This window comes from Gigantopelta aegis, chromosome 4 (assembly GCF_016097555.1).
Source record: "Gigantopelta aegis isolate Gae_Host chromosome 4, Gae_host_genome, whole genome shotgun sequence".
Lineage (NCBI taxonomy): Eukaryota > Metazoa > Mollusca > Gastropoda > Neomphalida > Peltospiridae > Gigantopelta > Gigantopelta aegis.
In genome coordinates, this window is record NC_054702.1 from 110,798,234 (window position 1) to 110,814,916 (window position 16,683).

Sequence of the window (16,683 nt, forward strand, 5' to 3'; positions counted from 1 at the left end):
TGTTGCTTATTTGAGATGTTTGTGCCAATCCTTCACGCATGCTCACGGGCCAATGGTGGACACACCAGATACTGACCTTGATATGGCGGGGGGAGTGTGTGTGTGTGTGTGTGTGTGTGTGTGTGTGTGTTGAACTTTTCGATTACGAATGCAACTCGATTACTGATGATAACTGGCCATGTTTCCATGTGAATGTATCTCATGAATACCAGTAATTAATGTCGTATTACATTATTCATCAATTCATTAATAGTTTGTCGTTATTTGCAATGAAAAGTTGTTTTTCCGTTTTCATTGTGTTTCAGTATATTAAGATGAGCTCCCATTAAAACCACTTCTAAAACGTTCCCAACTATTTCATGAGTTTATATCGTTTTGAAAGCGTTTTAACGTTCACACCCAATACGTTGTTAGTATTACGTCATATTTGATTCCAAGATGCAAACGCCTTAGTTAAAACACAATAAAGCGTTCACATTTAATACCTAAACTGTTCCAGTCTATCCGTTTTAGCTGAAACGGTGTGAAAATTATCCAGACGCTTTTTGGTTGAAATGTTTTCACAACGTTATAATGGCACTGTATAGGAACGACCAAACATTTTTGTTGTTAAAACATTTCCAAAACGGTTCTGAAACGTTTTAATATGCTAATGGGAACACTGCTTCAAAATGCTGACCAATAAGCACAACCTCAAATACGTGTTCTGGTTTCAAGTGGTATGCAATGTATGCACTATTGGGAACCATATACTAAGTACGTATGTGTCGGCAGAGTGCCATGTTTGGTGAATTAGCAGAATTCGTAGTACAAAGTTCCAGAAGTGAAGGCAAACAAAGGTACACTTCGGTAGATATACACAGGTCCACATACTTCACTCTTTTTCACCATCTTTGTATTTATTACAGTATATCACACGTAACAAAGTCCATGTACCTGTGTACAACCACTGTATATCTCCGCCTCACTGTCTCTTTATCTCGAATGCACAAGCATATTTTGCTTGTCACAAGAAAGTTGATCTAAATGCTTCAAAAACATCAAAGCATAGTATTCAAAGAAACAAAACAGTCAAGCTAAAGTATTTGCTATTTTGTTTGTCAAGATGTTAACTATTTTATTCCGAGAGTTCAGCATTTCCGTTGCTTGGTCATCATGGTTAAACAATGTCAGTGCAGCATGCAGAAAAAATCTTCCTATTACTATTCCTCAAGAGGAGTTGGTCGAGTATGGAAGGGGTATTACACAAGATCAAATACTTTGGTATAGTGGGGAGCTTGAGAGTGTATGCTAATTAAAGTTGTTTTGTGTCAGTATCCTGCTGACTAACATTATCATAGATTTTATTGGCCCTCACAGGGAAATTAATGTCAAAACCATGAATTTAAACGCTGGCAACTGCCACAGTCACTTAAACACAATCACTTGATACCAGCTTGGTATGCAACCCATGTTGAGTGCTGCAGTAAGGCATCCTGGGTGTGTGGTGTGGTTTCTATTGTCTTCCCCTTTTAGCAGTGCATCACCTTCCTTGCTTTGTCAACATGTTTTAGGTCACTCGTCTGTGAAGCATCCCAGTAGCTGGAAGCATTAGGCATCTTTATCTATGAATGTGTAAGGGTTGAGCACCATGCACATAAAGGTACGTGTTACACCAAGGTAGCAGTTTGTTTCACCACAGGCTGTCATTGAAACTTTTTCAAAGAAAACAGAGGTAGTGTCACTCTTAGAGGTAGGGTCAGGAATGTATTTTTACTCAAGACGTTATATGTGCCACTGATGTATAAAATAGAAATTATTTTCCTGTACCAAAGGCAACCCAAATACTCACATTTTGATTCAAGGTAATCAAATGATGGAACTTGCCAGTTAGAATGATAAGCACACGTGTTTCAACAGCGCACACCAGACTGTTGACAAAACCGTTCAGAATAGCATCCTGAACATGAATTAAAAGCCTAATGTCTGTTTCCTCGTGGTTACATGGTGGCATTGAATGCTCAGCTCCTTGAAGAATAACTATAATACCATTATTTCCTTGTCTTCATGGTAGTCTATAGTGGCAACTGTGGTGGTTAGGAATGCAAAATGTTCCTGCTTGATGGTTGGATAATGTAAAAGTCAGTTTCCTGGAATCTTGTTCCTGTCAGCAACCTGATATTTGATCAAAATGCCATCAATGTATTTGTAAAAAAACCCAAATATTCTAAAATAGTTAATGTGGTATGGGACACATATCACAAGCAGCAAAAAAGATAAAAATTCAAAAGAAAAGCGAGGGAAGGTGTTTGAAAAAGCAGACACTATGATATATATATATGATGTGACACTACAGGCCCGTAGCCAGGATTTTGAGAGTGGGGGTCGTTTAGGCTTATGGTGAGGCACGAAGTTGCTTAGGGGAGTCCGGGGGCATATTGAAAAAAAAGCCTACGGGCCTGCAGTACTTTTGCTTCCTTTGGAAATGTAAAACAAGTCAGGGATGGAGTTAAGACCAATAACCTAGAACATGTTGACAGAGCAAAGAAGGTGCTGTACTGCCAAAATGGGAGACAGTGGAAACCATTTCACCCACCCAGGATGCCCTACTCATAACTAGTTGGCTTTTAATCTGGAATCTATAGTATAATACACATGACCTTTTCAACAATTTCTATCTTTCTCATCGCTACTCGTCTTTTAATCTGGAATATATAGTATAATACACATGACCTTTTCAACAATTTCTATCTTTCTCATCACTACTCCTCTTTTAATCTGGAATCTATAGTATAATACGCATGACCTTTTTAACCATTTCTATCTTTCTCATCGCTACTCCTCTTTTTATCTGCACTGCCACTTTGCAAGGATCTTTCTGTGCTCAGGTATAGTCGACAACCGTACACACATCGCCAAAATAATGCTCACCCTTGTACCAAGCCCCCTAACCTCTCCTAGATCCTTTCTGTCCAACAGGGGTCGCTGCTGACTTGGGTCCATATCTGAATATGTTTGTAATGGGTCAAGGTATGTATTTGCCAATTTTCATGCTATTACGAAAAGTGCACACTTTGTTTTCAGCTTCCCAACTAAAAGGGGGTGGGGGACATTTGTAGATCCTCCCTGGCCACAAGGGGATGCTGCTGACTTGGGTATATTATCTGAAAATGTTTGTAATGGGTGAAAGTATATATGTGCCAAATTTCATGCTTTTAACAAAAAGTGCACAGTTAGTCAAATATTGGATATTAGCTGCCCAACTAAAAGGAGGTGGGAGACATTTATAGATCCTCCCTGACCACCAGGGGGCGCTGCCGACTTAGGTCCATATCTGAAAATGCTTCTAATGGGTATATATGTGCAAAGTTTCATGCTTTTAACCAAAAGTGCACAATTTGTTGTTATCTGCCACTATAACAAAAACCGAACGATATTGTCTGAAATTAGGAAAGATGTATATAATAAATAGACCATTTCATGGTGTTTTTTTTCGAACACAATTTTTATGTCAACTCGTGATGTGTGAAAACCATATTTTCACACAGCACTCGTTGACATAAAAGTCGTATTCCATTCGCCGGTGGAAACTGACAAGACCGGTGAATTCAGGTGTGTAATGATGGGGAATGTCAGGACATGCTCCCCCCACAACAATTTTTCAATTTGCGTCCTAAATAGGTCTATGTCTATGTCCTGTAGTTAAAGACGAGACTGAACAAAGTCAAACTGTTGTGTTGAAATAAACTTTCACAAGCGCATGTGTTCGCCATGTTCCGAGTTGTTATACAAACCGACATTATAATTCTTTAATAATGTTGAAAACTGGAAATTAAACTATAATGATCATATTATGTTTGACATCCAATAGCCGATAAACATTGGTGTCATTTGGTGGGGGACGGGAGAATATTCCCCCCCCCCCCCCCCCTTTACACACACACACGTTTTGCTCATTATGTTCATTATGTTCTTATATATGCCTACAACACGAGTTGGTCTAATTAAAATGCGTAAAGCTCCAAATAAAACGGTAGCATGATAGGTTGTTAACCACTGTAATCTATACAAATGATATATGCTTTACGTGGAAACCGACATTGAGCACATGTATTAAAAATACCGGTTAGTCATTACAAATGGAAGATCGTTTGCGTCACAATTATAATAATATCTAATGCTACATTTAAATGGAAATGAAACGATCATCTTCGTATACATAAATCTTAGCAAAGTAAATATTTTTTTAGTAAAATGTTAATTTTCAGTATTTACAATGTATTTTAGTATACATAACACATTATCACGACCAGAATGCAGGTCCGTAGCTAGGATTTTTTTTTTTTGATTTTTAAAATTATTATTTGTTTTGTGTTTTTAGGGGAAGGGGACGCAGATGAATTCTTGAAATGAACGAGCATGGAAGGCGCAAGACATTAGGGGCCGGGGGGGGGAATGTGTTCAGTACATTTTGAAATCTACAGGCTCTAAAATACCATTTTGCAGCCATTTCAGAGGATTTTCTTTAAGTTTCTATAATTTTTACCAGATTTTGCCCAAGAATGCACCAAAAACATCTGTTTGTTCTGGGTGAACGGCGGTTGCTCAACAAAAATATTTATCATAAACGCCCCCCCGGCCCCCTCCACTTTTCTTCCTCAAATGACGTCCATGGTTGTAACGGGAAATAACAATAGTTGAACTGAACAGGGGTCCATTCTTGGACAGATCGCACCTTAGATGGAAGCTCTAGCATTGAGCTACATACCAGTTCAAAAGCACGTGCATGTGTTCATGCGGCACAATGACGTGGCGTCTGGAGTAATTGAGCTAGAATAGACTGATATCGTAAGAGAGCATGAGTATGTCAGGCAGATGGTAACTGAGAAACATCCGAACCAGCGTATTGTGGGATTTGAACCAATGACTCCAGTATTAGCAGGGGACAATAACATTATTTCAGAATATTTGGTAACCAGAAGAAGGCTCGTGTGGTTTTTACCAAGGTTACTGATTGTTTGGTTACATGGATTATATTTAAATAGTGAATAAAATTCTGGCAATCATGAAGTTTGTAAACTTTTAATTTTAGAATGTATCGGTTCACGACGTAAATCTTTAGCAGTTCGCATGTATTTAAAATCGATTATCCAACACGCGAGCAGAAAGACGTTCGCGTTAAATAATGTGCCTTGAATATGTCTATAATCTGACCACTAGACCATGTTCATAACTACGGTTGTGATTTGTTGTCATTGTCCACGGTGGCCAGGATGCCTTCAGACGGAAAAAGTTTAACATTTACTTTTCAACCTTAAAGCGACATACCCTAGTTTTTAACACTAAGACATATTGTTCACTATTAGATCCGTTTATGATCACTGAAATCAAACATTACTTATATTTTATTGTTTAGATTATCCGTTATGGTACAGCCGAGTGTTTCTGGTCGTCCTGGTGTTTCTAATACCACAGAATGCATGCTTTATATTTTAAAAAACACACGTACGTCTGAGAAGTAACGGTTATGGAGTCGCGTTTTGTTCTATTTGTAAGGGTATTTCAACGTCACAAAATCTTGCTTCACTCTGTTGTATCCAAATTTGTTACAGGTTTGTAAATTAACCAAACTTAATGCCCATTTGTACGGGCTGAAACTAGAGTCTAGGTGAAAAATATGCCTTAGTGTTTAAAAACTAGGGTCTGTCCCTATAAATTAACGAAAAATGACGTTTAAAGGGGAAAATCGTGTGGATATTTACCCTCATCACACATCTTATGAGTTATAACCTATATAGACGTTATTAAGCATGGATACCAATTGCTAACAAAACATGCTTGAAAAATATTTTTAGAGGCTTTTTGGTGCCTTGGACGGCTATTTGTAAATTTTATATTCTGCATTCGAGATGGATAAAGAATGTTTTACTCTCGAATACTGTGCTTGATCAATTATTCAGTCTACTTACCCATCATATATCTCAAATTTCAGCTACGTAATCAATTGAAAAAAGTGTCCTTTAATATTGGACTGTACGTTAAAAGCTAATGGAGACTCCCTCTCACACACTAGAAAAACCTATATTACTGTGATTTTATTGTTTACCACTTCCCCACCCGCACCCAACCCGTATCCCACCGCCTTGAACTCACTTACCTCAGACGAACAACAGGCATAAATACCCGCCATGATGATCGTCGTCAACTCCACAAACCAGCCAATCGCGTTAACCACTATCAGTGCTATGGAATACTTCAACTGGAGTGCTACATAAGTTCTACAATTTTCCAATTCAATCGACGAAGGTGTATTGAAGTAGTAACTGCAAATCAATAAACGATCACTCAAAGCATTTTATGTCAAAACAGCAATAACCACAAACTTGCTAATAATGAAAACATGAACCCTTTTTTCTTTATCAACTGTAGGATTTCTCAAACTAATATTAATAATACCTGTAGTATTTCATTATACATTTATACAACTACTATTTTACAATATCAGTAGCATTTCACTACTATTTAATAATACTGGTAAAAATGAAATATGTGTAGTCCTCAAGTCAAAATGTTTAAAAACAATCACACACACACAAACAAACAAACAAACAAATAATCCAAGTTATAAAGAAAACACCATGCAAAGGTTTTTCTCCAATATGTTTCATCTGTATGATCAGGGTGAATAAAGTTACATGTAACTGTACATCCGCATTCTAAGTGTTTTATGTATATATGGGGCAGGATTTAGCTCGGTCGGTTGGGGGGGGGGGGGGGGGGGGTCGCTTGAGGTGCTTACGTCACAGGATCGAACCACCACGGTGGTTCCATTCAACTGAATTTTTTTTCTCGTTCAACCAGTGCACCACAACTGGTATACGGTCGTGGCATATATATTAAAAGTCCTTTGCTGCATTAGGAAAAATGTAGCGGTTCCTCTGACGACTACTTGTCGGAGTTCCACCACTTGCCCATCCCCTAGAAACGGCCCTGAATGTCCAAAATACGATAATATTGCTGGTAAATATCAAGTCGATGGTCAATAACACATTATTTTCGAAGTACAATCTATGATTGCTCAAGCAGTTGTAGAATTTTATAAACCATATGAAATACAAGTATAGAAGGATATATAAGTTCACAGAAAATGTATACTGGACATTCCATACATTATTGTTATTTGAGTAAAATATGGATAAATCGAAAAGCATTTCAGTTGATGTAAAAGCTTGTATTAAGACAGTTTTTGATTATTTTGAAGACGAATATCAGCGTGGTAGACCTAGATATGCCCCTTATCGAATTGTCGAACGAGTTGCCGCTGCACTTAAAGTTTCGGTTTCAACAGTGAAAAGAAGTATAAAAATATTTAAACGCTACCAATCCGAGCACAGAGTGCATTGTCAAAGAACCTGACCAAAAACTCATCGATTTGTTTGATAAAGATGTTATTAGTCACTATCAAACAACCTATCAATTGAACAAATATACACGTATATTACAAAACACGGACAATCAATATAAAACCATATAAAATAGACCTACATACGAAGCCAGAGGTGGTGTGGGATTGGGCAGAGGGTCACGCCTCCACCAACCAATCGCGGGTACACAATGTTTTGGCTACGTGTATGTGCAATATGTTACAATGAACATCACGAGATTAAGACCTCACCCCAACCCCCCTCACCAAAGGGAACGTGCATTAATAAATAATAAGGGGGCGGGACGTAGCCCAGTAGTAAAGCGCTTGCTTGATTCGCGGTCGATTTGGGCTCGATCCCCGTCGGTGGGCTCATTGGGCTATTTCTCGCTCCAGCCAGTGTACCACGACTGGTACATCAAAGGCCGTGGTATGTGCTATCCTGTCTATGGGATGGTGCATATAAATGATTCCTTGCTGCTAATCAAAAAGAGTAGCCAATGAAGTGCCGACAGCGGGTTTCCTCCCTCAATATCTGTGTGGTCCTTAACCATATGTACGACGCCATAAAAAATAAATAAAATGTGTTGAGTGCGTCGTTAAATAAAACATTTCCTTACTTAGATATTATATTATATATTATTCATGGACATACAACCTAACAGTCAAAATGTATCAACCTATCTTATAGTTACTTTACAGTGTTTTATCCCCAATAACACCCAAACTTATTTATTTTTGTATCAGAACATTACATTAATGACATAGCAGGCGCGGATGCAGAGGCTTTTTAATAGCGGGGACAGAAAACCCGTTGTTGTTTCTGAACAGGTGGATGGGATAAGTTGGGAGGGGGGGGGGGGGGGGTCACCTGGACTCCCCGCCTGAATCCGCACCTGAATTGTTTATTGACTTGTTTCCAAATTATTTTATAAATATAGGTCATACTACAATATATTCCGCTAGGAAGGTGGAAAAGAACATTAGTTTGAAACACACTATAGTGTGATGCTTTTGTTATGCAAATAGCCTTAGATATTTATAGAAGAAAGAACCTGCATTCAGAACATACAGATATTTTTGTCAAATGGAAATAGTCAACTTCGTGCATTTTAGATGATGAATTGTATATAAAATATGTCGGGGTTTGGGTTTGTTTGCACGCGTAATGTAAAGAAATCAAGTATTGAATAGGAATTAAACGTAACATTTTCAACAAAAAACCCCAACAACGTTTGTGTGCATTATTGTACAAGCTCTCTAGGAGACGTTCTAAAATCACCAAGCCAAAGCCAAAGTCCTAGGTTGTGACTTGCATGCACACCCATAAACACTTGACAGCTGTGGTGGCAGTACTCATGGCGGGTGTCACCGGTGGGGCTGGGAATGTTCACCATTCGCGATCACTTGGTTTACCGTCAAGTGCATAAACCAGTCTAGCGGACGGTTTTTTTCTGGTCGGTCTGGCTGAACTCGCACTGATATAATCACAGTTTTGATGGTGATTCATGAATGCATGCCATCAAAGCTGTGTTTATTCCAATGAGCTCTGTCCTGTGATAGTTTTTATTTAGTCTTATTATGGGTAAGAAATTAAAGGTTAAGAATTGTTTTACAAGTAATTGAGGGTCAATATGAAAATTGGCAAAACTTTGGGTCTCGGTTTTAAAGGTGTTTTTTAATATATATAATGTTCTCAACAAAATATTATAGAATATATTATAGCAAAAACGCAAATAAACGAAAATACGCACATTTAATGTATATTATTATAGTATAGACATTAGTTAAAATATAATCAATATTTTATTTCAGAAATTATGCCAAAATCACATATTCCTTGCAAGTGGCAAGTTAATTAAAGTTGGTATTTTTATTCTTTAACTTTTTTCTGTGGGAATACGTTCACGAGATGCTATTAAACGTTATTTTTGATAATTATATTTTAGGAATGTTTAACTAAATGTGTATGAGTCGTATATGTTTATACTGTTACCAGCATACTAAAACAGGCTCTTTGTTTTATCCATTATTTTGAACCACATTTGGCTTTGAAATTATTTTTTTTAGACTACTGGATCAAAATAGGATTGTAACAAAGGTGCTTACTTCAAATTTAAGATCACCAATCGAAACCGGTAGATGGTTTGAGTAAAGAAAATAGATTACGTAAACTCTGCAATACACATATCGGAGAAGAATACCACTATATATCTTAACTGTAACAATCATAATACTGAAAACATCAGAAGAAAATATATACCAAAATATTATAACACTAATTAATCCACCATTTCTAAATGGAAGTTAAAGTTATGCTGTTTTGTATAATGTACCATTATTTAAAAACCTTGCTATATTTATTTAAGACTTATCTAGAGTTTTGTAAAAACTGATGTTTCTTCTCGATACTTTCTATCCATTTTGGATTACGTCCCCGCTGTTCTTTGTTAGCTGTAGATATTGCAACGTTAATGCGTTGTTCTACTATGTTAACTATGTATTTGTCACACGGTGTAATGCGCCTGGATGATGAGTTTACAACTCGTATATATCAATTTTCGAGCACACCCGAACACAGCATTAATTATGAAAGAAAAACAAGAACCTCCATTCACAAGCAGATTGTCCAATTATCGTGGCAATTATGTGCATGATGTTTACGCCGCCCATGATCAACAGAGACAGGATACCAACAATCATGTAGCCAATGAGCTGAAATAAAAAATACAGATGACTTTAGCTTGATGTTAGCTCAGTGATGATGATAGTTCATGTTCGTATGATTATTGTTGAAACACGCTAACTTAGACAGGTTTAGGATAGAGGTTCATCAACACAAGGAGATTCTACATGTAATTTTCTCACAGACAAAATAGGCATATTTCAGTGTTGTTTAGAGCAATGACTGCATATTTTATACTCAGCGTGGTAAACTCGTTTTCATTATCATTATTATTATTGATGTTGTTTTTATTATTATTATTAGTAGTAGTAGTAGTAGTAGTAGTAGTAGTAGTAGCAGTAGTAGCAGTAGTAGTAGTAGTAAAATACACCTGCCTGCACTGTTAAACCATTGAAAATTTGTCCATTACCTTTCAGTAATGGATAAACCCCCACTAGTTTATTACCCCTCGAAAACCACCAACGTTAAAATCTAATACTTACATATTTGATACATAATATTTTTATTGCTGTATTTTAAGTTGGGGAATACTCATAGTGACTTTTCGCACCCTTGTTTTGGCTTCGTACACAGTAAATAAAACATATTCAACGGTAATTTTTTGATATGATATATTTGACAAAAGGTACTTTTTATTTCTTTCATCTTTTGAAACTTAAAATTAATATTTTGTCCAGAATTATGAAAAATAACAAAATACCAACCTGTAACACAGACACTTGACACATATTGGTATACATGAATGAAATTCAAAATTTGTTGTATATCGGTAAACTTTATATATTTTCCCAACATTTTGCTTATACTGTCTTCATACATAACAAATTTATTGCCACTTAACGTGTATTTACATGCACCAAACATTTCGATCCCTACTATACAAAAGATATGTTTTGGAATTATTGGTATATGTAATTACTGGTTAATGACAATAAAGTTGCCATGCATTAAGACAGTAAATTCAATTATTGTGGAAATTTAGATAAATCAACATTATACACATTTCAATTTGGTATACTCATCTTCAAATATATTACATTGATTTATACAATAATTGTCAAGTAGGGATCGAAATTTTTGGTATATATATATAAATACACGTTAAGTGGCAATAAATGTGTCATGTATGAAGAGAATATGAGCAAAATATTGCGGAAATATATAAAATTTACTGATATACAAGAAATTTATTAATTTTATTCATGTATATACTAATATGTGTCAAGTGCCTGTGACCTGTAAACAACATTGTCCGCTTGGGGGTCAAGGTTAGTAGACCAGTTTTTATTTTAATGTGGCGAAGCATTGTAATATTATAGCTAATTTTGAATTTGAATGACGTCAGTATTCCAATGACGTCACTTTGAATCGCCTTACAATAACCATACACTGGGTACATGACTTTTCCGTTTTAAGAATGCTGGAAAAATTCTAATGCAAAATTGCTATTGAATTTTTTTTGTTTGAACATTACTAATGCAGCTGAATGTGTTGAAAGAAAATCTTGTGATTAAAAAATTGTACCTTTTCCTAAATATGGATATCAAGTGAAATTACGGTAAGATATGCAATATTTATTGTGTACGGACCCAAAAGAAGGGTTCGAAAAGTGACTGTCGTCGACCTTAATTTGCAATTCGAATTATTCGAATAGTATTTTCAAGTATTCGAATATCTGCGTGGTCGGTCTGGGATCGATCCCCGTCAGTGGGCTATTTCTTGCTTCATCCAGTGCACCACGACTGATATATCAACGGCCGTGGTATGTGCTATGCTGTCTGTGGGATGGTGCATATAAAACATCCCTTGCTACTAACAGAAAAATTTAGCGGGTTTCTTCTCTATGACTGTGTCAAAATGTTTTACTTCCAATAACCGATGATCATTAAATCAATGTGCTCTAGTGGTGTTTTTAAACAAAACAAACAAACTTCATTACTATATGGATATTTGCCACTTATTGTCCGAACCAAATTGTTAACAACAAAAAATTACTCTCCTACCTTTAATTGCCGTTAGATTTCCTCCAGTTTGTCCAGACACAAATCGCAAAAAACCCACTACAAATATACAGATTCCACACACGAGACTGCAACGATGTCGCCGATACATGTATTGTCTTTGCTGAGATTGCATAGGGAAAAATACATGTATGCAGTTTTCTGCCGTCTGCCATGTTGCTTGTTTATGGAATACTCTTCAAGAGGGGTGAAAGCCTCCAAAAAATGTGACACAATTAATATGAAATCGATGATCTCTAGTGGTATCATTAAAATAATAATAATAATAATAAAAAAATAAAATATAATGTGACGTCATCACGTTTGCTTTTATATCATAACATGTTATGAGGTTGTTAGATTAAGTCCTATCCTTTCACCCCTCTTGAAGAATATTCCATAAAAAGTCAAAATGGCAGCTGATATAAAAGTACATGCTTTTTTCCCTATGCGCTCTCAGCGAAGTTGATATAGGTGACATGGTTATCATCTGGTATGTGGAATCTGTGTCATTGTATTGTTTTTTTTCAAGATTTGTGTCTGGACAAACTTTGGAGAAAATCCAACGGCAATTAAAGGTAGGAGAGTAATTTTTCGTAGCTGTTAACAATTTGGTTCGGACAATAAGAAAAAATTGTAGTGGGAGCAAAGGATTTGTTTTTACCTTCTGTAGACAAAGGTGATAGAATGACCACATTATTTGAACAATGAGCTGAAGAATCGTTAAACAAATGTGCTTTACTGTAAACAAAATAAAATAAGTAAATCAATAAAGTATACTGAAAGTTGCTTTTGTTCGTAAAAGCTTGTCCTTAGTACAATACTAATAATAAAAAATTAACGACACCACTGGAGCACCTTAATTAATCATCGGCTATTGGATGTCAAACATTTGGTAATTCTGACTCGTAGTTATCAAAGGAAACCCGCTACATTTTTTTTAATGCAGCAAGCGATTTTTTATATGCACTTTCTCACAGACAGGAGCACACATACCACGGCCTTTGTCCAGTTGTGGTACACTGGCTGGAACAAGAAAAAACCTAATCAGCTGAATGGATTCACCGAGGTGCTTCGATCCTGAGACGCAAGCACCTCAAGCGAGCACTCAACCGACTGAACTAATTATTACAATACAGTTCGCAAACTCTGTATAAAATAATGTTACCTCCCACATAAGTCCAGCACTCATTGTTGTTGGTGTATATATATATATATATATATATATATATATATATATATGTATGTGTGTGTGTGTGTGTGTGTGTGTGTGTGTGTGTGTGTGTGTGTGTGTGTGCGTGCGTGTGTGCGCGTGTTTTGTGGGGGGTTTTCAGTTACAGCTGTTTATTTGAAGACTGGACTACTTACAACACCCTTCGACTTCAGACCACTGCCAATCAAACCAACGAGTGCAGGAAAAACATACTGAAAAACCATAGATCAGTTTACAAATGTTATTACATGTACCAATAAAGAAATGTTTAAACATAAATAAGTGATGAAATAATTCAGACAATATTTAAGTAAAAACCAAAAACAATATTAGTATGTGAATGTAATGTTATCAATAAAACGAATATATTCTTATGCTGTGTAATCAGTACAAATTAAATGATTAATCATTTACTTTTCACAACTCGTTACTGTACAGCGTGGCAGCCAGAACACATTAAATGATTAATCATTTACTTTTCACAACACGTTACTGTACAGCGTGGCAGCCAGAACAAATTAAATGATTAATCATTTACTTTTCACAACACGTTACTCTACAGCGTGGCAGCCAGAACAAATTAAATGATTAATCATTTACTTTTCACAACTCGTTACTGTACAGCGTGGCAGCCAGAACAAATTAAATGATTAATAATTTACTATTTCATATATTAACAGTCAGCTATAATATTATGGTTGACGAAGTATGCAGTTTTCTATTAACATCCCTCTGACCTGAAACAGGGTTTAGCAGTGTTGGAAATATATAAATCTCCGACAAATACCACTCAGGCCTATATTAAAAAAATTAGCTTTGAAAGAAGCCCAGCGAATCGGCATGAATAATGACTAATGATAAAACTTGTATAAAAAGTTGTTATTAAGATTTAATCCAACGCCAGCTTGCATAGCATTTAAAGGGTGTTTTAACAAATTACTATCAAACAGTACTTCTACAATGCCCAGTTTGATATACTGATGAAGGCAAATGCTGGAAATGCGAAGGTAGACTATTGAACATGAATGCAAACATGTACTTCGTTATTATTAGTGGTCAATATGTAGTATACAGAAAAAAGGCAAACCGTCAGTTGACTTACCACCAGACCAGTCGTCCACATATATTTTAAGTAGTAGAAAAACGTCGTTGCACTGATTCCATTATATCTTGAATTCTTCATATAATTTTCAACAGTCTTCAAAATTTCACTGAGTACAACACAGTACACCACTCCTGTTAAAACAAGTATTATGTTGCCAATGATTAAACGCACTTATCATAGTTTAAGCAGCGATACATTTCAAGGTCGACTACCAGTAACAGTGAGAAAATGAAAGTCATGAAATGAAACATTTATTAATTGAATTGAACAGTACAACAACATTCCATAGATTGGAATTTGAACTACGGCACACACACTTCCTCTCACTGATAGTAATGGAAGATCATATCCAATGAATGCAATCACGCTCCAAAACTCTGTAATAACATTTGCTAATGTAGAATGCAAACACAAACTAGAATTTTTAAAAGGTGTGTGTATGGGAGGCGCCCATATATATATATATGTATATATATATATATATATATATATATATATATATATATATATATATATATATATATATATATATATAGGTACTTTATGTCAGGATATAAACAATTTCCCCATGATATGGTTACTGTATATTTAGCCACTATTGACACTGTAGACCAGTGTGTGATAATTAGTGTGCCACCAAATTCGCAAATGTTTTATTCCAACAGCAGCCTACGCTACCCATTTTATACCCGGACAGGCCAATGTTTTCTGCTCCATGTTGCAATTAGAAACACGAAACAACTTGAGAACTATATTAAAATCAGAAGAAAATTAACTTTACTGTATAATTTACATCACATGCTTCTTGAAAAAATACCGTATGCAGTTGATGTAATCAATAAAAAAAAATCAATTCCTGACATCCGTAAGAACAAATTATTATGACTTTGTGTCCAATCAAATACATATTTGTAATATTAGACATAATAACTGTAGTTTACATTTTACTGAAAAGTAACTTAGAGATTTAAAAACTTTCCTGACTAACGTTTTAATATTTCAAGTCTTTTTACACATTTACACAATTCCGTTGAGATTTTTTTGAGACTGATGCTTGTCAAAACGCTTGTCCATATATATTGTGGAAACAAAATATGCTTTTTACATGTTTTTGTTGTAAAAATTCATCATAATTTACATTTAATTTTATTGATGATGATAATATACTACTACTACTACTACTACTACTAATATATATAATGATATATGTATGTATGTATGTATCTATGTATGTATGTATGTATGTATGTATCTATATATGTATATTTATTTATTTAAGAATTCACCGCAATTATTTTTTGGTTCATGCAACCGAAAACATCCCCGATGTCTACACTGTATGACTCCGCGTAGTGGGTTATACAAAAGTGTGCACATCGTTTTTTCGTTTCATACTTACGTATTTGGTAAATGACGTTATTTTGATAAGCGACGCCATTTCCTCCAGCTGCTGCTGTGTGTATTTTTACGGATCATTTAGTTATATTGGAAGGAATTGTCCGAATCGTGTTTAGTTTATATTTTTTTAATGTGAATGAAGGGAACATTTATGTTGTCGGGGGAACCGTTTCATTTTCGCCAGCAGCTGTAGAAGAACGCTTACAAGTAAGTTTCAGGCGTTACATTTCTTTGGCCACCAACCGAGTCTCATTTCAATACTTCTGAAAGCTAAATACCAAGGTGTGTGTAAATCTGCTTTCTGTAAGAATCTGGTCCCATTCGTCGTTCTGCAGTCATCCAAGAAACGAGATAAGATATTCGTACCTAGAAGAACTGGAACTCTTGCGTTGTACCTTGTGTCAGGAACGACTAGGAGTAAACAACACTTTCCTTGATCATCTATTCCACAGCCTGATAATGAAATGTGAACTTTCACAAATCCTGAATATGGTAAGAAATCACCACCAGCACTTTCAATATTCAACAAGTTATCCAAAGGCTCTAGAGGTATGTGTGACAGGTTTTGATCATAAAACGATTTAGACATGATTGAAACATTAGCACCAGTGTCCAACAAAGCACAAACAGAAATATTCTCCACCTGAATATATACTTCATTGGGATCACCAACTAAACCGTCAGGAATCTCCGTGGGGCGCTGACATTCACCTATGGAAGCCCCCTTCCCATAGGCCTGTGATAGTTTAAAGGACGTCTGCGATGATCCAATCTAACACGACATCCATAAGATAAATGGCCGGGATAGCCACATCTCCAACAAACAGGTTCAGTATCAGAGGCAGGATGATCAATCTGAGTTGTCGGTGTTTCCCGTTG

The 16,683-nt window shown here is 35.9% G+C and overlaps 1 protein-coding gene across 1 annotated transcript in view; it reads right to left on the minus strand.

Moving 5' to 3' along the window:
* The window catches only part of LOC121371764, a 47,255-nt gene that overhangs the window by 9,677 nt on the left and 20,895 nt on the right, over positions 1-16,683 (minus strand). Inside the window, exons 2-5 of the mRNA XM_041497896.1 lie at positions 14,404-14,537; positions 13,457-13,513; positions 10,011-10,117; positions 6,137-6,302 (exon numbers count right to left, since the gene is read on the minus strand). Coding sequence (XP_041353830.1) covers positions 6,137-6,302; positions 10,011-10,117; positions 13,457-13,513; positions 14,404-14,537 — 464 coding nt within the window. The remainder of the gene's footprint in view (positions 1-6,136; positions 6,303-10,010; positions 10,118-13,456; positions 13,514-14,403; positions 14,538-16,683) is intronic.